The sequence below is a fragment of the Dermacentor silvarum genome, chromosome 5 (assembly GCF_013339745.2).
Source record: "Dermacentor silvarum isolate Dsil-2018 chromosome 5, BIME_Dsil_1.4, whole genome shotgun sequence".
Taxonomy (NCBI): domain Eukaryota; kingdom Metazoa; phylum Arthropoda; class Arachnida; order Ixodida; family Ixodidae; genus Dermacentor; species Dermacentor silvarum.
Genome location: NC_051158.1, coordinates 176,495,032 through 176,518,687, shown reverse-complemented (window position 1 = coordinate 176,518,687; position 23,656 = coordinate 176,495,032). Strand labels below are relative to the sequence as shown.

The window sequence follows — 23,656 nt, the reverse complement described above, 5'->3', positions numbered from 1 at the left end:
GAATTTCTAGCCATAGTCTCGCTGGGAATACTCCGTTGGGCATTGCTATTGTCGGCTTATAACTACGATCTGGATTACCGCAACTCGGGAGATCATGGAAATGCTGACTATTTGAACAGACTTCCAGTGACAGCTATGCGGCAGTACGCCGAGGTTTCTGGCGACATTCTTATACTGGGAAACGGTTGAAAATCCCAATCACCGCGCAACACTCATCAAGGTGCACCATGCAAGTCCTTGCATGAGCGCAAGTGGGTTGGCCAGACCAGAAGGCATCCCTTCAGTATTCTGTGTATGAGGTGAGGCGAAATAAACTATCTGTTCACGGTGGTTGCCTGCTTTGGGGCCACAGAGTTGTGCTGCCTGAAGACTTGAGAAGGAGCTTTCTATTTATTATGCGCATGAATCATCCAGGAATAACAAACATCGAAACACTTCCAAGGTGGCCTAAAATCTATGCTCACATTGAGTATTTTGTGCTTCAACGCAAACCCTGTCGAGAAAACCGGAAAAGCGATCTGAAAGCATCTACGCATTTCTGGACCAAACCCGAAGAGCTTTCGAGCAGGGTTTTGCTCGACTTTGCTCGAGCTCGATTTTGCAAGCCCTGTAACTGGAGTTTCATGTGTTGTTGTCGTCGATGCGCTTTCTAACTGGGCCGAAGTAGATAATGTCTTCACTCTTGTCGTCAGCAGTTATAAAAAGTTTGCGTCGTATCGACTGCAGATTTGGTGTTCTCAGATAATGGCACCGCTTTTTCAAGTAAACAAATGGAAGCTTTCTTAAAGTTAAACGTGGTTCAATATACGTACATTATACCATATCATCCTTCTAGCAGCAGAAGAGCCATGGGCATGGCTGGTGAACTTAAGGGTACACTCAAGAAGCAAAGCCAGGGAACGGGGTAAGGTGTCTCGTTGAACGCCACATTCCGAGATGAGGAAGGCACTCGCGGAGCTCATGCCGGGAAGGAATTTCAGTTCTGCACTTTCCAGACTTCACCCGCACTTGCATGACCCACATTGAAGCCAGCATCCATCATCACGTCAACTAGAGTGTGGTGATTCTGTTTACGTGCGAAACGTTTCCGCACATTCCAAGTGGTTAGCTGCTTGTGTCCTGCCTCGTCTAGGCCACGTCATGTATGACACGTCACGTGTCATGCCATGTCACGTCATGCAGGTGGCAAGACGGAACTGGACAGACGTGATCAAGATCATGTCCAGAGAGCATGGCAGCCAGAACCAGCCCCATCGAGTGAACCCAACTCGTTCATCAAGTTCCCTTTGCCTGAACCATCCTTTAGACTGGCATCCAGCTTTCCAGCACCGAATGAGCCGCACCCCTGCGTCGGTCTACACAACCACGTCGTCCAGTGCAACGTTATGGTGTTGACTAGGGGGGAAAGAGTAATAAACAGTTCTGTGCGAGGCCCGATGCCGTTTCGGATAGCGCGTTACCACCTGTGATAAACCGTGCCGATACGCAGTGGCGCCCCTATACCGGGTGTTCAAAATTAAGCTTTACGGAATTTTCAAAAGTCGCCTCTGGCAGGTAGCATAATTCCTATCATTGAGCTGGGTTATTCGAAGAGGCGGACATTAGCAGCACGAGAAATCGAAACACATATTCAACTAATTAACATAAATTGACTAATGAACTTCTTAGTGAATTACTTTACGGCACATTTCGCAATTTGCGAATTGTAACCGGTGAGTTTGCAAGATGCATCCACTTGAAATGAATTTCCAGGATGACATCAGTTTGTAGATATTATTTCCCAAAGTGTGAGACGAGATGCATGGGCATTCCAGTTACTTATGTGCGTGACTGTATAAAACAGCATTTTTCTAAAAAAGTAAGTGGAACAATAGTGCATATTATACGGCGAGTTTGACGGCGCATATCTCCAAGAGGGTGTCATTCTAGAAATTCATTCCAAGTAGATACGCCTGACAAGCTCACCGGCTACATTCCATAATTGCAATATGTGTCGTAAAGTAATTAACTAAGAAGTTATTTGTGAATGTTTAATTAGTTGATTATTTCTTTCGATTTCTCGTGATACTAATGACCGCCTCATCGAATAACCCATCTCAGTGATGAGAATTATGCTACCTGCCACAGGCAATTTCTAAACATTCCGTAAAATTAAAAACTGAACACCCTGCATAATCTCATGTATTTCACTTAATAAAGCAGTCTTGCAGAAACAGTAAATTTTGCCCACGTCAGACGTAACTTTTAACAACCAAAATCTTTATCAAATGCGCATGAACAATGACAATGCTTAATATAATTCATAAGAATGGAATCCCGCTTGATGCCGCAGGTCACACGCGTTCCTGGGGCGAAGCGTTTCCTGGTATCCTGACGACATGTTACAAAGGTTCGAAGCCCAGCGGTGAGCTTGGACCTATCGATCCCACGAAGAACTCGACGTACGCTTTCCTGAAGCAGCTCTTCACAGAAGTGGCAGGCGTGTTCCCGGATGGATACATTCACCTGGGAGGTGACGAAGTCGACTTTTACTGCTGGTGGGTAGAAGCAAGTGAAAAGTTTACTTGTGCTGAGTCAAGGCTGTTTCACATGCTGCGACTGGAGCGACGAAAATCGGTGCAGTCGCGTGTGTCGCAATGCAATCTTTAGAGGGCTCATTTCACATGATCGCGATTTCAACAATGCGGCTGTTGCGAAGCTCAAGGTTGCTTGCTGCCAAATTTTGGGGAATACCTCTCACAATTTCTCAAACGTGACGAAAATACCTGCTCATTACGATATTATTGACGACTCTTTAATCGGAGCAAATAATACGCGCATCTGGTATTTTAAAAACGCTTGAAAGTTTAATTTGTTTTGGAGTGCGCAACAGTGGTTTATGAAGTTGAATGCGAGGAGACATGGTGGATGTAAACAGCTGTTCGCAGCTGGTCGTTCAGCGCAGTGTGCTCTCTCTTGTGTCTTTTATGTCCGTGTCGTTCTTCCTGCGATACAACAAATTACAAGAGGACTTAACAACAAGCCCATATAGCTATCTTCGTCGCAAATGCAGTATTCGGAATTCGGCTGCAGCCAAGTCGTGATCAATTCATCGCGCTACCCGTGCTTACCTTCAGCTTCCGAAGAAAGGATGTGTGTATATTGCTCGTAATTGCGCAAAAGCGGTTCCTGCTCCTAGCAATATTCTTGCGCCAACCCAAAACTCACGTCTGCCCCTGAAGGAAGCCGCATTTGATCTGTGTGTAATTACTGAACGTGCAGTGGAATTTGTGCTGTGAACTTTAATCTCAGCGCCAGCCTGGTTCGTCCATCGCGGCGTGTGTGCTGTAATTATATAGGGTGTCGCAGCTAAAAGTAGCCAACATTTTAAAAACGGCGGAGTATGCTAGCAGGCTCAAACCAACTCAATGGTGTTGAGGCTCACATGTCTTAGTCTTGCAGTATTTTTTCGTTTTGCAAAGTCAATTAATTAGTATCACCTACATTCGAACTTTTTCAATTACGGATTCACCAAGAAAGTTCCAATACCACAGTTGTAGATCGCATTTAAAAATGGCCTACTAAAGTGGTTTGCAACTAAGTACCACTGATGGAGCTTCTTGCAATTAACTTTAAAGAAAGCCCGCGAAATACGAAAAAAATGTGGTTGATCCCTCTTATATAGGAATCGGTATAGAACACGAAAGTGAAACGTGTCTTCACAGAAGTAGTGTAATGTTTATTGCACATTGATATATATAATGTCTATTGGTGTTTTGTGGCTAAAGCGCCCTTAGGCGTTGATGCACCCACGCTGACGCCTGGTGGCACGTCTCCTCCGTCACGACTACCAACGTCGATGACCATGAGCAACCGTCGTGCATATGGAAGCTGCACTACGCTGCACACGCTAGCACAACGCGAAAGACGAAGCACGTAACTGACACACTAATACAACGCGCAAGACAAAGCACGTAACTGAATCGTCACCGAGTCAAATCAGCGCGTACAGCGCGTCGTAATTGCAGCCTCCGCGATCAACTTCAGAAACATTTTCAGAGCTAATTGCGGAGGCCACGCTCCGCTGTGCTGAGTACGGTGAACGCCACCTAGGTGGCGTTGGTAGTGCTTCTTGATGCCAGCGTCCCTTCGAATGCTGGCATCGAGGCGTCGTAGTGCTGAGACCACCGAAGCGTTCACTGTCGGTGCGCGTTAGTGTCATAATGCAGTACTTCTCTTTTATTGCGATAGCAATTATATGGACACTCCAAAGCAGATTTCTGCCGTCGGCGTCGCCGTCGCCGTCGCCGTGAGGTTCCGTATGACGTCAATGGAGATGAAATCGTCGCCGCGCGCCGCCGAACGCTGTATGTGCGAGTGAAAGGGCGCGAGGGACGCGCGCTCTCACGGGCAGTGAACGCACGGCGGAGAACAAACGCGCGTTCCGTGCCGTGCTCCCTTAAGGGCTGCAGAAGTAGGCGTCTCTTTCCTCCTTTACAATCACCATATATGTAGAGCAAACGCGCCTTCTTCTGACGCACGAAAGGCCGTGGGGGGGGGGGGGGGAGGGGGAGGGAAGGGAGGGGACGTTTAGCTGCGGCACCAAGTACCTATTTATATCAGAGGCTCCGGCAACAGTCACCAACGCCGCACGCATTTTGTGCGAACGTGGGCAAAACGCCGATGGCGTCGACAACAGTTCTGCGTGTTGCCGGTGCTGCTGCATGTCCAAGTTTATACAGCTGATAAAGCTACTATCATTACTCCGTATAGCTCTCTACAAATTTGCTATCGCAATTGATGCTTCGCCTTTCAGGTGAAACTGCGACAACTTTTTCTGCTCGTAGGCGGCGGCACCGCCCCGAGCAAGAGCGCGGGTACACGGAGGAGTGTTAGATATATAAGGCGCGTCTGTGTAGCTCTCTGCAAATGCGTTTGTGGCGCAATGGGTTAAACGCTCAGGCGATCTATCGTCGCGGACCGAGAAGTCGTGGGTTCGATTTCCAAATTTTGCATGTTTGTGGAACTTTTTCTTCTGGTTTCTTTCTTTGTATTATGTTCTATGACGTATTTCCGTGACGGAAATACGTCAGTGAAGTCTTGGTGGACCCCGGCATAAAACACTTTCGTGTTAAAAAACGTTTAACCTTGCACTCAGCCGCAAAACGCTTGAAACACTGAAGCTCGGTGATCGTAGCCCATCTTTTACCGGAAGTGTGCGCGAACTTTGTATCTTATTACTCATGATGATGATAATTTCTTTCGCGCGTCTCGGACTTACGGTGTCTTGCGGACCGGGGCATGATTTGCATCACTGCGCGTTGCATAGCGCAGCTTGCAACACCGACACCGCGTTCCACCACGTTGCAATGCCTACAACGGTTTCCAAGAGACCTGCTGCGTGAATGCGTGTTACTCTATCTCTCTCTCAGACGTACGGCCGTCACTGCGCGTTGCATAGCGCAGCTTGCAACACGGACACCGCGTTCCACCGCGTTGCAATGACGACAATGGGTTGCAGGAGACCCGCTCCGTCAATGCGTGTATCTCTATCTCTCTTTCGGACGTACGGCCGTCACTGCGCGTTGCATAGCGCAGCTTGCCACACCGACACCGCGTTCCACCGCGTTGCAATGCCTACAACGGTTTCCAAGAGACCTGCTGCGTGAATGCGTGTTACTCTATCTCTCTCTCAGACGTACGGCCGTCACTGCGCGTTGCATAGCGCAGCTTGCCACACCGACACCGCGTTCCACCACGTTGCAATGCCTACAACGGTTTCCAAGAGACCTGCTGCGTGAATGCGTGTTACTCTATCTCTCTCTCAGACGTACGGCCGTCACTGCGCGTTGCATAGCGCAGCTTGCAACACGGACACCGCGTTCCACCGCGTTGCAATGACGACAATGGGTTGCAGGAGACCCGCTCCGTCAATGCGTGTCTCTCTATCTCGGTCTCGGACGTACGGCCGTCACTGCGCGTTGCATAGCGCAGCTTGCCACACCGCGTTCCACCGCGTTGCAATGCCGACGAGCTCCAGGAGACCCGCTCCGTGAATGCGTGTATCTCTATCTCTCTTTCGGACGTACGGCCGTCACTGCGCGTTGCATAGCGCAGCTTGCAACACCGACACCACGTTCCACCGCGTTGCAATGCCGACAACGGGCTCCAGGAGACCCGCTCCGTGAATGCGTGTATCTCTATCTCTCTTTCGGACGTACGGCCGTCACTGCGCGTTGCATAGCGCAGCTTGCCACACCGACACCGCGTTCCACCGCGTTGCAATGCCGACGAGCTCCAGGAGACCCGCTCCGTGAATGCGTGTATCTCTATCTCTCTTTCGGACGTACGGCCGTCACTGCGCGTTGCATAGCGCAGCTTGCAACACCGACACCACGTTCCACCGCGTTGCAATGCCGACAACGGGCTCCAGGAGACCCGCTCCGTGAATGCGTGTATCTCTATCTCTCTTTCGGACGTACGGCCGTCACTGCGCGTTGCATAGCGCAGCTTGCAACACCGACACCGCGTTCCAATGCCGACAACGTGTTCCAGCAGATACGCTCCGTGAATGGGTGTCTCTCTCTCGCTCTCATTTTCTCTCTCTCTCGAGCATAGCGCGCAAAACCCATTCTTACCTTCGCATAGCATTGGCACGAGCACGTGCGACGCGCCAGCTGTGGACCAAGACGACGACGCTCGAACGCAATCATATGGTTCGCACCTTCTGCAAGCGTGGCTGTATAACCTAGAGGTTACGATGCTCGCCTTGGGACCCCGGGTATGAGGGTACGAATCCCGCCTCGGCAAGAAGGCTTATTTTCTTTTATTTCTTTCTTCATTGCTGCTGATGATAGTTTTTGATACCAACCACAAATTATGGCTGGCTTAAACAGCTTCACTGTTAAAACAACCGCGTCATAGCACCACCATTTCAGCGCCCCTAGACGACCGATGAGTATGGGACATTGCTTGCATGACTTTTTTCGAGACTACTCACTCGCGTGCCCTATCGCGATCGGGTGCACAGAGCGAGCGGCGGTGATGAAGGTATGTCGCGCTTCGACGTGACGTGGCATAAACATGTCATTCTCTCAACTTGTGGAATGAAGCCCAAACACACAAGGCAAGAAAAAAAAATGTCGCAGTTTCGCCCGCAAGGCGAAGCATCAATTGCGATAGCAAATTAGTAGACAGCTATACGGAGTAAGGATAGTGGTCTTAGGGCACATACGCGCTCAATCCGCCCCTCCGCTCCGCACGCCTCCACCCTCTTGCGGACCGGGGCGGAAGGCCAAAAGGCGGATCGTGTCGAAAAAGTCGTCGTACGCTGCATCCGCGTGAGCGGATTGCACGCGCACTCCGATTGGACGACGCCGTCTGTTGACAGCTGGCAACCATTCGGCGGAGCAAAGTGTTCAAGGTTGCCAACTACCTCTGACAGCAGAAGACACTGGCATATTTTTGCAGATACGACTTGAAGTTTCCGCGTCACGGTGAAAATGCGACTCTAGGCTGTCACATTCTGTGCTGCAGCCGCATGTGTTGCATTGGCGCCGTCATCCTTGTTCAAAACACCGCACAATCATCCTATCTGCGCCACCTTTAAAAAAGGTGTTGCAATCGCCTCATGTCGCAACATGGGATGTATTCTAAGACGATCACTGTCAGTGCGCGCTGCCTTGGCTGGTTGTGCAAAATCTCTCGAATCATTCAACGTGCCGCATTCTACGTACGTTACGCGAAAGCGATAATATCGCCGAGCGATTCTACCGAAATACCCGTGTTCGGTGCGATGGCGCCGTTTCTGTAGTGCTAGTGACAGTTTGCAAGAACACGGAACACACACACAACTTTCGCGGAATACAGCTGCGTAGCAAGACAAGCCAGCCCTCCTTACTATTCAGCACGCGTGTGAGGCTCTGAGTCCACCTTGCTGATATGCTTGCATTTGCTTGTTCATGTTTTTTTTTTCACTCTGCCAATTTTAAGAGTGTGCTTAAAGCACTTGTATGCATGAAATGCCTTTTCTTTTTTTTTTGCATATATAAAACCACCAAAGACGAAGTGCGGCATTAAACGTGCCTCTTAAAATTGAATACTTGCTGCTTGTAAGCTTTCCAAACAAAATAAAACCTTAGAAAATGTGCTTAGTCATGAATGAAGTTCTTACCGTGTGTAAAAAGGTTGTGCATAGGTGCTTAACTTAACGCAGCAAGGAATTGAAGGTTAAGCAGCAAGTGGGTACAATTCATTATGACTGGCATAAAAGCAATGTGTACGTATAGTCGTCACCTCACGCAGACACATACTCATGAGATGTTTTCAGCAGAATATTTATTTGAAAGCAAATAATAGTCTATATTGCTGATAATACAACTTATTTCGAGTGAAATCAAATAATTACATTCTTTCTTGTCAGCCTGGGTGGCCAATCTGTGGCCCCTTTACTTAGAGAGAGAGAGAGAAAGCTCTTTATTGAAAATGCTGAGTGTTCAGCAAGCCTATTTTCGCGTACGTGCTACGCTGCAGCGAATGGGACGAAGGAGAAGTAAGGCCCTAGAAAAGAGTAAGCAGAAGAAAAAGGGGAAAAAATGCAGCTGGTGTCATGTTATTAGCAGTAGAGTAAGTGTTCGAGGTGATAAAGGTGATAATGGTAGATGGCAAAGGCAAAGGAAAGCCTTGATGAGACGATGTGCGTGAGTCTTAGTTTAGACAGCAAACTTCAATACATTAAAGCAATAAGTCCAGGGCTTTGTGCTGTTTTGATGGGGAAGGCCAGGAACTCAACATCCATGTCAATGTCAAGGGGCCTTGGTCGAGCTTTTCTATGTTCATTTTATATCGATGTCGCTCGTCTCTATAAGCTGGGCACTCAAGCAAGATGTGCTCTAGAGATTGCACGGTGCGACAGTTGTCACAATATGGATTTGTGCTCTGGCCATTGCAGAAAATAAGTCTGTTCATTTATGCAACATTCAGTCTAAGCCGGTGAAACGGGGTCTCCAGATGCCGTGGTAGACATTATGGTAGCCTTGATTGTTGTGCTGTGTTGATGTTGAACAAAAACTTGCAATTACCTGAAATTGAAGACCATCTTCTACACTGTTCATTGAATAAATATCGCTTCTCCGTCACTGAAGCCTCACTTTTAGTAAAAAACACTTTTATAAATTTTATGTGATCATGTCCTTTGCTCGCTAGCTCATCCGCCTTTTCATTACCTATTATACTGCAATTATACCTAATTCAGCATTTACACAATGTGAAACAGATTACCAAAGTGCACAACAATTAAGCAGTACAATAATAGGCATGCTTCCTCTCTCAGGCATGGCAGCAAATAAAGATGATAGACTTGAGACCATTTGAAGCTGTCAGCATCATGCATGTGTGTTCTATTTCAATCACTCTATATATGAAAAATAAGTTCACGAAGGATGCACATGCTAAGTGAACTATTGTAAGCTCTACTCAAGTTATTTTAGTGAGTTGGGCATGGGCTACACATTGTCTATGTATTTATGTAGCAACAACCTAGCTAGCTGATGCACAGCCAGATTTTAGGTAAATGAAAAAATACATACCATAACAAACAGCTGGCCAGTACCTGTATTTTGTTCGACAGCAAACCAAGATTATTAAGTGACTTAGCTTCACAGTGAGTTCAGTGATCGCTCGTGGTGTGAAAAGTTTGATGTAGTAAGTGGTTTTGTTTTTGTCTTTCTTAATTAGTAGCTGCTTCAACATGCACATGACAATGAAATGAAGGTTCATATGGCGGAAGACAGGCCCGCACAAAAAGTGAAGAAACATTTATCGCCATATATATATGTTCATAACAAACCAACGAATAGTTCCTTTGGTTCATCTTTGTGAATATGGCGCGAGCTGTTCTGCATAGAACTGCAAGATTGGTGTGCTCCATTATCTATCTATTCACTGTTCAAATAGCCAAATGAATGGTACCCCCATGAGCACCGTGACAGAGAACACTGTAATTTGCAGTCAGGAGGCCACAGTGGCTCATCTGTACCAAACATAAAATTGTTCCAGAAGAAAAGAATACTGGTGCATTGGGTATACATTCGCATGTACTACTCAAATCCGCACATCATAAGTAATCTTTCATTCCTTGCTGTATTGCTCACCATTGTACAGACTTTATTACAGCACTGTGTGTGTGCAGTAAAATAACTTGACAAACCAAAGCTGTGGTTTTTCATTACACTAAAAGCAACTTTTCATGTGGCTTAAGCAATATAATGCTCCTACATATGGGTCAGCTTGGTATCAGTCGATTTCTTTACTAGTTGTTCACTTTTACGCATGAAATATACGGTGCCACCAGGCACTGCTGTATTCCTGCAGGCACGCCAGAACAGCTTGACTATGCACAAACAACCCTCTCCATCGCGCTTAAATTAAGGTGGTGCAGATTTGCTGGCAGAATGTGCTTATCAGCATAACTGCTTAGCATTAAAAAAGCACTTGAAATGTAATGGTGGATGCTCAGCTTTGCTCACGAAGGTTTGGGTCATTACCATATTAAGTGATGAGTGACAGTTTCATAAGTACATCTTCCTCTGCCTATATCAATGACTTTACTATATGTAGCAGCATCAGCTGTGTGATTACTGGTGTAGCTGAAGTTATGTATCTCACATAGTTTCGGCACACAATCTGATTAGCCAAAAGCATGCAGTAATTCGTCTTGGAGATATTGGTTCAGTGGTGGCTTTCCACTAAATTCACTGTTGAAAAGGCAGATTTTACTTCATCGAAAGGCCCAAGTGAAAATGAGCCTAGAACTCATGACACCAAATGCAGTCACCATTTCTGATTGAAGAACAACATGTGACAGAACGATGAACTGTGGAATTCTCTCCCTAGTGTACAAAGTAGTGTAGCTGTGTTTAGTATTTCAGTACTGGTATATTAAACACAGTACATTATACGAGTTGTTTAGATGGCATAATCAACAAGACCCCTCTAACAAGTGATGGCAAAGAATAAATAAAAAGCTGCTGCGTCAGGTACTGTCATTGGCCTAAAATATGCAATCTCACATGCAGCAGATACAGTTCACAAACTGGTTTACATACAGGCAAGAAATGTAACCGCATCACATAATAAAATTTAAATAAGACCAGCTGAGTACCATGTAGAGCATCTTTCATGGGGTCAAGTTGTAGTGACATGTATTGATATTAGAAGCTGTGCTGTTTTATTCACACACATGAATGTAAACACAACGTACGCATACAATTTGTGTTTACGTGTTACTGTGTGCATAAAATGAACAGCACAACTTACACAATCAATACGTAAATGCAAATAAGTTTTTTTACTGGACTAATGACTATTAGTTTCACAATTATTTCTTTTCTCACATGCAGCAACTCAACTGCGTGCATACGTTAAGCTGATGTTGCTAATCTATGCTGGGCTTGGGTACCATTTCCAGAATATGATAAAATAAAAAAGTGTCCATAATAATAATAAAGTGTCCCTAAAATTGATGGTTTGACAATATCTTATCTGGCTGGGTAGTAAATTTGTGTGAAAGAAAAATGTAGCACACTGACCAAAACATTGCGGCTAATATAACATAGTAGGACGTTCTGGTGGGCTAGTTGGTTCATAGCTTTTAGACGTTTATAAACTGCGCAAGAAAACGAAGACACAAGAAGGAAAACACACACTCGTGGTGTCGTGTGTGTTTTCCTTCTTGTGTCTTCGTTTTCTTGCGCAGTTTATAAACGTCTAAAATATAACATAGAGAGCAAATATTCTGCCGGCAGAGTCACTTGGAAAATTTTGCCACCAGTTCGTCCTCATTGGCTGTCCTCAATCACACAACTAACGCTGACATAAATGTGAATATTTCTCTTCAGAATATTCTCATGACAGCCAATAGCCACCCTTTTTATTCTGATAGCAGCCTAATTCTGAGGCGCAAGGCACGGTGGCCATGAAAACGCTTAAGAATGATGAGGTGAGGCACCTCTTTCCATAGTCTGGCAGCGCAGCTGAAAACTGTTCAGTTAATGAGTGGAACCATGGCCTGTGCAAAACAAACATCACCGATATGGCCACTAATAGCGTCCAACATCCTACATCCATGAACGCTTACCGCTAGATAAAAGTTTACCAGGAAAAAAACCTAATGGACATACTTTACAAGCTCAAATCAGTTTAACGCGCATTATTTGGTAATGACTGTGGGAAGCATGAACCTGAGGATAAAAAGTATATCACTTCTTAGTCAGATAACGCTGCTACTTGTGATAAATATTGTTCGCATTAAACTGAAGGCTCGTGCCAAAACAACCAGAGAATGAGATAGGGTGGATGCACACAGTAACGGCAAACTTTCGTTTAGCTTATTCTGCCTGCATTACTAACGTGACCATAGCTAGTCAGTGAGGAAGAACTCTGGGCAAAATTTCTTTCATGCGATTATTCTGGCTGCTAGCAGAATATATCACCATACCTGTGTTCAGTCTTGTTATTTTCTTTACATGCATGTTGTTTTTTGTCAGGAAACGTAAATCTGTACTTAATCATAAGGAAGTATCCAGTTCTCATCCATACCATATTCATCTACAACACCACTTCACAAACAGACTCTGTGCTTAGTCACCAGCAAAAACCAAGGAGTTAACATTCTTGGGTATGCAAGTCACTTCCATCACAAAATATAAAGCTATTTACTTCGCGCAATCTAGAAATTCCTGCTCTTCACAACACTGCCCTCATGATAAAAATCAAGGCTGCTAGAAATTTACATTCATAGCATTAGTGTTCAGGCGCGTCCACATTTCAGAACAGCGCAGTATGTCTTGACGTATGTAACTATTATAATGTTCCCTAAATTACCCTCACCGATAGAAGCATCTTCAAAAGTGTAGTAACAACTTTTCAAACAAACGACACATGTACAAAGCTGAAAGGGCGGTGTGATAGGGCTTCTGTATCGGGGTACTACACAAGAAAATCCGATCGGCAACACATATGCATAGTCTATTTCTGAGTATACGCACATCGCATAAAACAGGCACTTTTACGCCTAGTACCGCTGCGACACATGAATATCCCGATTGGTATCTTGCGAACACTTCGTAACAGCAACAACACAGCTCGAACGTCGCGGTCACCACGGCGCATCGCAGGTGGCAAAGCGGCTCACGCAGTATAGCACACGAGGAATGACAGCGATACCGAAGCAACATATCTTATCGCTACTGATTTTGTCATCACTTCTAAAGGTTGGCAAGGACTGGTGTTCACCACTTCGCGGCAACGAACCTCATACGCAGAACACATACAAGTCGTGTACGCTGTGTGCGCCGATCGGACACCTTTCACTTCGCCACGCCCTGAACATGTGTCGTACTCGGAACGCACGTGTATTTGATGGCCTTCTCGTTTGCAACGCACACGTGAAGCAAGGCGCAAAAAATCACGAAGTCGACGGCTTTAAATATTTGTTCCGACGCTCCCGCAAACACAACACACTTCCTCCGCTCCGTCTCTTTCTGTCTGTGATCGCCCGCACTGATGAGGCCTGGGAGGGTACACCGGCTTGCTGCCTTCGATGACTATCTCCGTGGGTGCTGGATAACTCTAATAAGGATCACAAGAACTAGCAAAATAGACTGTTTATGACGCGGCTGTAGCCTAAGCCTCGCGTCAACGCTTCGCTTCGCTTCGAGCAAGCGCCATGTTGGCCGTGATGACGTCCGCCGCCGTCCGCCTCGTAGCAGCCAATGAGAGACAAGCAGGCATGCATGCGGATTGCAAAGTTGCGTCCGCCCGTCCAGACGATCGGACAGGCTTCCGCCCCGGTCCGCATGCTTGCGGAGCGGACGTGCGGCTTGAGCGCGTATGGGCCCTTATTAGCTGTATAAACTTGGACATGCAGAAGCACCAGCAACGCACACAGAACTGTTGTCGACGTCGTCGGTGTTTTGCCCGCGTTCGCAACGAACGCGCGCGGCGTTGGTGACTGTTGCCGGTGCCTGTGGGGGCGGCTCGGAGGTTTTCGACGATATCAGAATGGGACGCTCGTCGAGCAACGCCGGAAATGTTACCCAAGTTCTCGCCTTGCAATGCTTTTATATAAAAACGCATTTGGTGCCGCAGCTAAACGTCGCATCCCGTCCCTCCCTCCCGTTCCCCACGGCCTTTCACGCGATAGAAGTCGCGTTTGCTCTCTATATATGGTGATTGTAAAGGAGGAAAGAGACGCTTAATTCTGCAACCCTTCAGGGAGCACGGCGCAGAACGCGCGTTTGCTCTCCGACGTGGAGAACCTGGGCCATCCTTCGGTCACTAATAGATCCGAGAAACACGAAATCCCATAATAACCGGCAGCTGCAAATACTCCTCCACCAGTACGGAGGAGACGGAGACAAGCTCCTAAAGAACCTTGAACAAAGGTACATCTCCCGTGGCCCTCAGACAAGCTATCCGAACTATCCGTACACAGAAGAAAATGATCAATTGGGCACTGATATAACTCTCCAAGAAATCAAAGCTGCACTCGCAGAGATTCACAGGAACACGGCACCCGGTGAGAATGGGATACGATACACACTACTGCGAAATCTTCCGGATGAGGACCTGGAAACGCTCTGCGCAATGTACAATCAGCACTGGCACGCCGGCACTCTCCCTCTGGAATGGCGACGTGCCGAAATCACTTTCATGCTCAAGCCCGGGAAACCACTCTCCATCGAAAATTTACGGCCTATTTCCCTCACATCATGCATTGGAAAGCTGCTTGAGTATGTAATCCTAAAAAGGCTCCAACCTTTCTTGGAGATGCAAAATTTCTTCTCCAACACACAGTTTGGATTTCGCCCCCATTTGTCCACTCATGATGTTCTTCTTCAAATCAAAGAGGATCTCGTTGACCCCCCCATCAGGGCGCAAACGAGAGCTCTTTTGGCACTTGATGTCAAGGGAGCTTTCGATAACGTTTCCCATGGTCTCATCCTTGAGAACTTGGCCCACTCCCACTGTGGCTCCCGCATGTACAATTACGTACGAGCCTTTCTCAAGGACCGCGTGGCCACAGTGGGAATGGGCCCATACCGTTCATCAGACATTGAAATTACCGGAGTGGGCACACCTCAGGGGTCGGTGCTCTCGCCGACGTTATTCAACATAGCTATGGCGAGGCTACCTCGGTTCCTGGAGGAAGTCGAGGGGCTATGCCACGCGATATACGCAGACGACCTGACCCTTTGGACGAGCACCGGCTCGGACGGAGAAATTCAGGACCGCCTACAGAGGGCAGTGGATATAGTGCAGGCGTACCTCGCGAATGGAAACCTCGAATGTGCACCACATAAGTCAGAATTATTATTAATGCGATCCAGAAACATCTCCAAAAAGCCAATCCCAGTAATTGAAGTCACAATCCAAGGTAAACCAATTCCGACTTCACAAAGGGTCCGAGTCCTTGGTTATCACCTCCAATCGAATGCGAAAGCTCACTTCACGATAGATCTCCTTGGACGACAATGCGAGCAAATCATAGGTATGATGAGGCGCGTCAGTAACCGCCGCTCGGGACTCAAGGAAGCCGACATGCTGCGGTTGGTCAAGGCATGCATTATCAGCCGTCTAACCTACCACCTTCCATATCACAACCTGACCCTAACCCAGACTAACCGCATAAACACCATCATAAGGAGAGCCGTTAAACAAGCGCTAGGAATTCCTCTCTATGCTTCCACGGAACGACTACTGGCTCTAGGGGTACACAACACCATCGAGGAACACATCGAAGCACACAGAATGGCACAACTCGAGAGATTAAGACTGACCTCCACAGGCAGGCATTTGCTATCAAGGCTGGGCTACCCACAGCATTCACCCTGTACGCGAGAGCAAGTCCCCATCCCCTCAAACATCGGAACCTTACTCACCATAGCACCGATACCACGCAATATGCATCCAGAGTATCATAATGGTCGCCGGAATGCACGTATTAAATACCTTCGGAAATTCCTCAACACCCAACCGGAGGGCACCGCCTATTATACCGACGCTGCCCAGTACACTCTTTCGACCGAGAACAAAGAAAAACAAGTGTCGGTGGTGGTGGACGATCAGGGTGATATCGTATCCTCATGCAGCGTCCAAACCGGGGCTACACTCACGGGGGAGACGGTGGCCATAGCACTCGCCATCAACCACATCGTCACTCACAGGAAAAGATCACTAAATCACGACCACATCATAATAACAGACTCGCAAGACGCATGTCGAGCCTACCTCAGGGGTTATATACCTCAGGAAGCTAACCGCGCTCTCACCAGCAGACGCAAACTCCCTGCAACTCCAGATCCCTCTATACCACGCATCAGGCTGATTTGGACACCTGGTCACGCCTCACTGTCGGGCAATGACCGCGCTCATGCGGCTGCCCGAGAGCTAACCTGCCGGGCCCCTGGCAGTGAGGCGACCAACCCAGATCAAGCCTCCCACAATTTTCACAACGCATACCGTGATACTCTAGACTATTACAGACTAGGGCGCTTGCGATATCATCCTCCACCCAAATCCTTCTCCCGGAATGAAGCCGTCTCCCTGAGGCGGCTTCAAACCAACTCGTATCCTAACCTCCTCCTTCTCAACAAATTCTCCCCAACATTATACCCCACCACCTGCCCAGGCTGCGGTGCACCACCGACGACTTTCCACGTCACGATGGAGTGCCCAAAACTACCAACTGATACCCCCATTCTAAAATCCCCCCAACCAACATATGCGCAGTGGGAGGCGATCCTCCGTCGCTCCGAGCCTCAGGTCTGGCTGGCCCTGATCCGACGAGCAAGAGCGGTGGCGGCAGCCATTGGGGCCCTGGACTAAGGGCCCCAACCACATTCACCCTTTCACTTTATAATAAAGTTTATTTCTTCTTCTTCTTCTCCGACGTGCGTTCGCTCCCCGTGAAAGCGCGCGTCCCTCGCGCCCTTTCACTCGCACATACAGCGTCCAGAGCGCGGCGACGATTTCATCGCCATTGACGTCATACGGAGCCTCACGGAGACGGCGACGGCAACGGCGACGGCGACGACGACGCCGACGGCAGAAATCCGCTTTGGTGTGTCTATATAATTGCTATCGCAATAAAAAAAGAGAAGAAAAGAAGCTAGGACTTGAGTAAATGTTGACCCCAGAACTGTGTAGTCGGGAAGGAAAATGCAATTGTCATGTTCTTCTATTCGTTCGCGATCATATCTCACTATTGAGAGTTGCTGCCGTGTACCTTGCGGCCACCGGAAACGCCAAGCCCGTCCCAAAAACGCTTACAAGAAGCTCAATTAATGGTACTTAGTTGCAAACACTTCAGTTGGCCATTTTTAAATGTGATCTACAACTTCTATATTGACATTTACTTGGTGAAGCCAATACTTAAAAAGTTAGGCGATTTGTTTACACTACTTGACTTTGCAAAACGAAAAAAAATACAGCATACTAGAACACGCAATCCTCAGCACCACTGAGTTGGTTTGAGCCTCCTAGAACACTCCGTCGGTTTTAAAACATTGGCTACATTTATCTGGGACACCCTGTACATACAAGTCCTCTCTGAATATTTCGAAAGGCGTAAAAGCCGACACCACAATTTTTGGGAGCTGCATTCACTTATATGTAAGCAGCATCACAGCGTTGTAACAGACATGGGCCTCGTCTACTTTCTCACGCGGTTAGTATACTGCGAATCTGTATCAAGAAGCTTATGTCAATAAGCTGCAGTACGTAGCGCAGCGACGTAGCCCCACGATAAGGATTAAATACCTTGTTAGGAGTACGTTTGTTTGTTTAATAACAAAATAAAACGCTAAAATTTTGTATTCGTAGTGGCAAGCGTAAACTAAGAAGCTATCGAAACTATCCCTTAATGGCATCCGTGTGCTTCTACCTGCTTCAGCACATTATCTTAAAAGTGAGGCTGAAAACACCAGATAACCAAAAACGTATGCAACAGGAGCAGGTGCTATGGTTCCTTTCCTGGAAATGAGAGCCAGCATCGCAATCTGTTAAGCTAGTCACGTACTTAACCTCTATTAGACTAATGTTAGAGCATGCTAATAGGAGCCATTTCAATCTAGAGAATTTGACCACAATAAGAAAGTGCAGGGAAAGCATCAAGGTACAATGTAATCTGGTATTCCCGAACCCTCTGTTTTAGCAAAACTTTGTCTCCCTGAATTGCCGGCATTAACCCAATGCTGAAAACAGGGGAAGATCATTCCCTTTCTTTCTGTCTAAAAGCTTCTTAAATATCAATAACATACTGCATATGTTGCGAGGGAAAGTGAGAGGCTATGCCAATATGTCTAAGCTTTTGTATGAGCTTTCTTCGTGAACAAGAATTGAATAAAAATATTTCACTTTGCAAGTCTCAGAATCCACACACTGTCAAATTTTTTAGGAGACGACAATAAATTTTTAAGATATAAACAATAAAAAGTGTGCCTAAGTACAAGTACAGACAACACAATTGAGTGGTTGAGTGGCAAGCTGCGGAATGCAACAGCTTCCATAGCTGCTACTTCAAAGTAACTGCAAGGTTTTACGTGTGTCTCTCCTATAGCCCATGTACCTGGCAAGCGGAATCATTATGCGTGGTCCCATTGCAGCGTTGGCCTGTTTTTTCTTTTTTGTTTGTTTGCAATAGGTGGCGGGCAACTTCCGTCTCCATGTATTTAGCATTTGTGTGCATCTTATTGTGTTCATGTGTTTGTATCACGTACCGATTGTTGCATTTGCAGTGATCACCTTTTTTAATATATTGCACCATACCTTTTGTTAAAATGTACAAAATGTGCCCTGTCAGTAATGGTCAAGATAGCCAGAGCATTGACAAAAAGTATCATGCACTAACCAATGCACTTGCTGGAATGGACATGAGGCGAACTTTTCACGCAACAGTCAATTAAATTCGGTAATACTAACTGCAATGTGTACAGTTGTCCTTTTTTCATCCGATGCAACACGTACTCATATGCAATGTTTACTTATCCGCCGCAGAGGTCACATAATGTAATGTATACATAGGCTGGGGAACTCACCCACGTGGGCCAACACTTGGACCTAACCATGAGGCTGAGTTTGTGTGAGCCTAGCTGAGTAGAATTTTGGTGAATATGAGCACGAGCTAGCTAGGCTGATTAAACTTTTGGTGAATATTGTCACGTGGTAGTCAGGGCAAGCTCAGCTGAGTATAATTTTGGTGAATATGAGTCAGAGCAAACTGGGCTGACTAGAATCATTCTGAATATAAGTCAGAGCAAGCTCGGCTGAGTAAAATTTTGGTGAATATTATCCAGTGCAAGCTCAGCTGAGTAGAATTTTAGTGATTATGAGTCCGACCAAGCTCGGCTGAGCAAAATTTTTGTGAATATGACTCAGAGCATGCGCGGGTGAGTATAAGTTTGGTCAATATGAGTCAGAGCAAGCTTGACTGAGTAGAATCTGTGTGAATATGAGCCAGAGCAAGCTCATCGGTGTATAATTTTGATGAATATGAGTCAGAGCAAGCTCGACTGAGTATAATTCTGGTGAATATGAGTCAGAGCAAGCTCGGCTGAGTAGATTTTTGATTAATGTGAATCAGAGCAAGCTCGGCTGAGTAGAATCCATGTGAATATGAGTCACAGCAAGTTCAACTGCGGATAATTTTGGTCAAAATGAGTCGGAGCAGGCTCTGCTGAGTAGAATCAATGTGAATATGAGTCGGAGCAAGCTAGCTGAGTATAATTTTGGTGAATACGAGTCAGAGTCAGAACAAGCTCACCTGAGTAGAATCTGTGTGAATATGATTCAGAGCAAGCTCAGCTAAGTATAATTTTGATGAATATCTGTCAGAGGAAGCTCGGCTGAGTATAATTCTGGTGAATAGGGGTAAGAACAAGATCGGCTGAGTAACAATGGGATATGGTTATACGAGTTTATGCAGTAATATATGTAATTGCAAACTCACTAGCAACATTGCCTCCATTTTGTTGGACACGGCCTATGCCTCGTGATGCGTCTCCACACTTTCTGAGCTGCGGACATTTTCCTATGTAAGAGGCCGCCTGGGGCGCGAAAAAGAAGAGCACGTGAAGCACGGTGTTCGGAACGGCACGAGCTCTCGAGGCGCGTGAGCCGAGGCATGATCGGGGGATGAACGGCGCTGTCGGTGGATTATCGACGTGGCTCCGGGCCAGGAAGGTCGCATCGCCAGCTCCGCTCTGGCGACGGGAGACTTGGGGGTCTGGCTGTGTCCGTGACGTTGGCAGTCCAAGGTGTGGCCGTCGACCTCGGCAAGTTCGAGCGAGGCTCCTGGACTGGCTGCAGCCTCTCACGGCAGGGCCGAGCACCCCAGAAAGGATCCCTCTTCTGCGGCAGACCGGCACGTTCGATTCTCCACGGGACGCCACGTCGGCACTCATGAAGAAGTTGCGACGCATCCCGACGCTAGGCCTATCCAGGTGGGCCTGAGCAACGCCGAGCGCGCTCAATGAAGACTTACTGACGAGCTCATCACCGACGAAGTACCGGCGAGCTCACCACCGAGAAAAGAGACGACGCGACGACGACTACATCATCAACGAGAGCGACAACTGCTTGGGAAAGGAGCCGACAAGTCCGAACAGACGTGCAACGACGGGTGCAGTAAGGTGACTGTAGCGTTTCAGGCGCGCGTCTCGTCGATAAGACAGGGTTGCCTTACTTTGAACGATTAGACGCTGCATACATGCGTAGGTGCAGATTAGAACTTGTCTATTGTATTGAGCTTTAAGTTGTTCCTGTATTTGTTCGATATGCTTTACTATGCTTGATTTTTAGTTTGAGGTTTTTTGGTTGTGAGTGTGCGTGTGATTAAATGTCTCTTTGCTGTGTCGCCATTCGTCTTCCTTCTCCATCTCTTTTACCACCCGCACGCCCCCGAGATCGGTGACAAAAAACACGACAGACATGCAAGATCCACCCACACTAGAAAAGATGCTATCATTCACAGAAAGGGATGCAACCGGTTGACTTCACTGAACAATTTTGATTTGATTTTGTTTAACGTGTTACCTATTGTTTATAAAAACCAGGTTTTTCGCCTGCTTTTCACATTGGTGCATGTCTTTTACAGGAAGTAGACCGAGGGAAGCAAGGAAAGGCAAGGATGTTCATGGCGAAGTAGTTTTTTAGAATACTGCGGTATGTCACGACCAGCATAAACACAAGAAATTCGATGTCCTGAAGTAAGAGCAATATGCAATTACCTTTTAATGTGAGGCGTTAACACAGAGCAAGTAAAGATGCAAAGCCTGCAACACATTGTAGGTTTATTGGGTTTTGTGCGGAAGAAAAATTATACATAAGAAAAATGAGATACAATTAACTGTTTAAATAACGCTTCGAAATCAAATTGACGATGCTGTCTGTTCCCAGTGGAAGCGTTAAATATGCTATTGTAGAACATTCATTACAATATATGGTTTGCACGTTCGCTTTGCGAGCTTGATAAGCATTCGCGTCTCGCAGCGGAAGTCACAGAACCTTGAAATGAGATAATTCACAGGGGAAAATGCCCGTGACAGCCCAAACCTACCGACTGCAACTAAATGGTCACGCGTATAGAGTGAGCATTTGACCGCAACGCCTGTCCGTAGTGGCATATCCTTTAAATTGTTCCGTCCGTAAAACCATACCGCGCTACAACTGTAGCGTTTTCGTATATCGACAGTACCTTGTACAACCAGAAAATTGGGACGACATCCGAAAGCCATGTCTTCCCGTGAGTATTTACCAACTCGCAGCGCGTGTGAATAAAGGAAAACCCCGCAAAAGTACATACTATCAGCACCTGAAGCCAACGTAAAAAAAAGCATCGCGTGATTAGCAACGCAGCGTGTAAACAAACGCATAGAAATCGCAGAACCGAATCTGACCTACGAGTTTCTATCTGCCTTGTTTGCATGTTGGTGCTGATGCTACAGTCGAGTGTAACATTTTAGAGACCACGGGAGCGGCGACTAAACTAAAACCCCTTAATATAGAAAGTAGCGAAACTCCCCTCCACTACCGCGCTTTACTCCTCGATATCCTCTCCCGCCCGGCTGCACGCTCTGCGCACGGCACGCTGAGAAGGCCACCGTGCGGGCGCCGGCCCTATGCGTTGGCTGACCCCCGCGAGCGCGCCTAACGTAACGTTTCTTTTTTTTTTCTTTTTTTGCGTTCCACTATAAACCAAAACACGAGAAAGTGGTTTGACATGCTTGACCCTACCATTAGCCCCCTTAATCATCCTCTCGTTTGCGCAATGAAAAAGTTTAGTGTGAACGTTTGCGGCATGAACAATATCTGCGTACTATTATAGCCCACATAGGTTTTGGAATTTATAACCGGTCGTATTATTAGCGCAGTTTTAATGGTAGAACATTTACCTTATATATTTGTACACTCCTCAATATATTTCAGCCCACTGACGTTATGCTAAATGCAGATTTTATCTAGTGCAGGATTTTCGCAGAAATGCTGAGCTGCTGTTGTTTTTTAGCCCGGCGCGACGGCGAAGTAGTGCTTTTGCTGCGCCAAGTCCGCCCCATCGTCATAGACTAGCGCATGAGCCACAGCGTTCATAGCCGCGACACACTAGACGGCTTCATCAGTCAGGATTCTGGAAGTTGTGGATAAACGAGCGTCCGTCCCATAGCAAGTCCAAAGGGCAACTGCTGATAACAGCACTAGCGCGATCTCTACATCACGAGACAAAGGGGCACAAAGATTGGTGGGACGTGCCGCCGTCGAGTAACGTGACACTTGTGAATTAGGCATCGGCGTTGGCGAGAGGTATAACAATGGGCCATCCATCATCCGTTTGGACACCTGTGCTAAGCAGGGGCTCCGGAAGTGTATCTGATGTGTGGGGGCGACATCTGCGAGCTCATGTCTCATCGTCTGGTCCACTTCTCTCTCTCTCTCTCTATATATATATATATATATATATATATATATGAAGCCAACAAACAATGACACCAAGGACAGCATAGGGGAAATTACTTGTACTTACTAATTGCATTAAAGACATGATAAATTATTGGAAATGAAAATGGGTGAAAAAAACAACTGTCCGTAGGTGGCGAACAATCCCACGACTTCGCATTACGCGTGCGATGCTCTTACCATTGAGCTACCGCGGAGCCGTTATCCCGTCCACTTTCTCGGGTATTTATGTTTTACAACTAGAACTAACCCTGGGAGTGTTAGCCAGCGCCACCACTCACAAACCATAGCGGCGGATGTGAAACATCCTTTCTGCCGCAGGCGTCACGAGCACGTGATCTTTTGGGTGATGGCAACTGGTCAATAAACCCACATATGCTACCTGAAACCATCAATGTTGCCGGATTCGAGCCCTCGTTATGTTGTGAACGAGAAGAAAGGGAACCGAAGGGTCCGATTATAATCGGGCCCCTCGGCCACTCAGCCTGATCCGGCCGCAATTACTTTTATAACTTCTGGTATGGCTTTCGCAAACATTCTCACATGACTGTGACCATTTGTTGTATTACGCTGTCTTACGAGCACGTATACCCTAAACCTTGCTCGCCCTTATTTTTATACGGTTCTAACCTTATATGGTATAGTCATTCCTTTAGGTAATTGCTAA

General features: G+C 46.8%; 1 protein-coding gene across 1 annotated transcript in view; it reads left to right on the top strand.

Moving 5' to 3' along the window:
• LOC119454603 (beta-hexosaminidase subunit alpha) overlaps positions 1–23,656 on the top strand; it is a 158,953-nt gene that overhangs the window by 44,134 nt on the left and 91,163 nt on the right. The window contains exon 6 of the mRNA XM_037716493.2: positions 2,333–2,537. Coding sequence (XP_037572421.2) covers positions 2,333–2,537 — 205 coding nt within the window. The remainder of the gene's footprint in view (positions 1–2,332; positions 2,538–23,656) is intronic.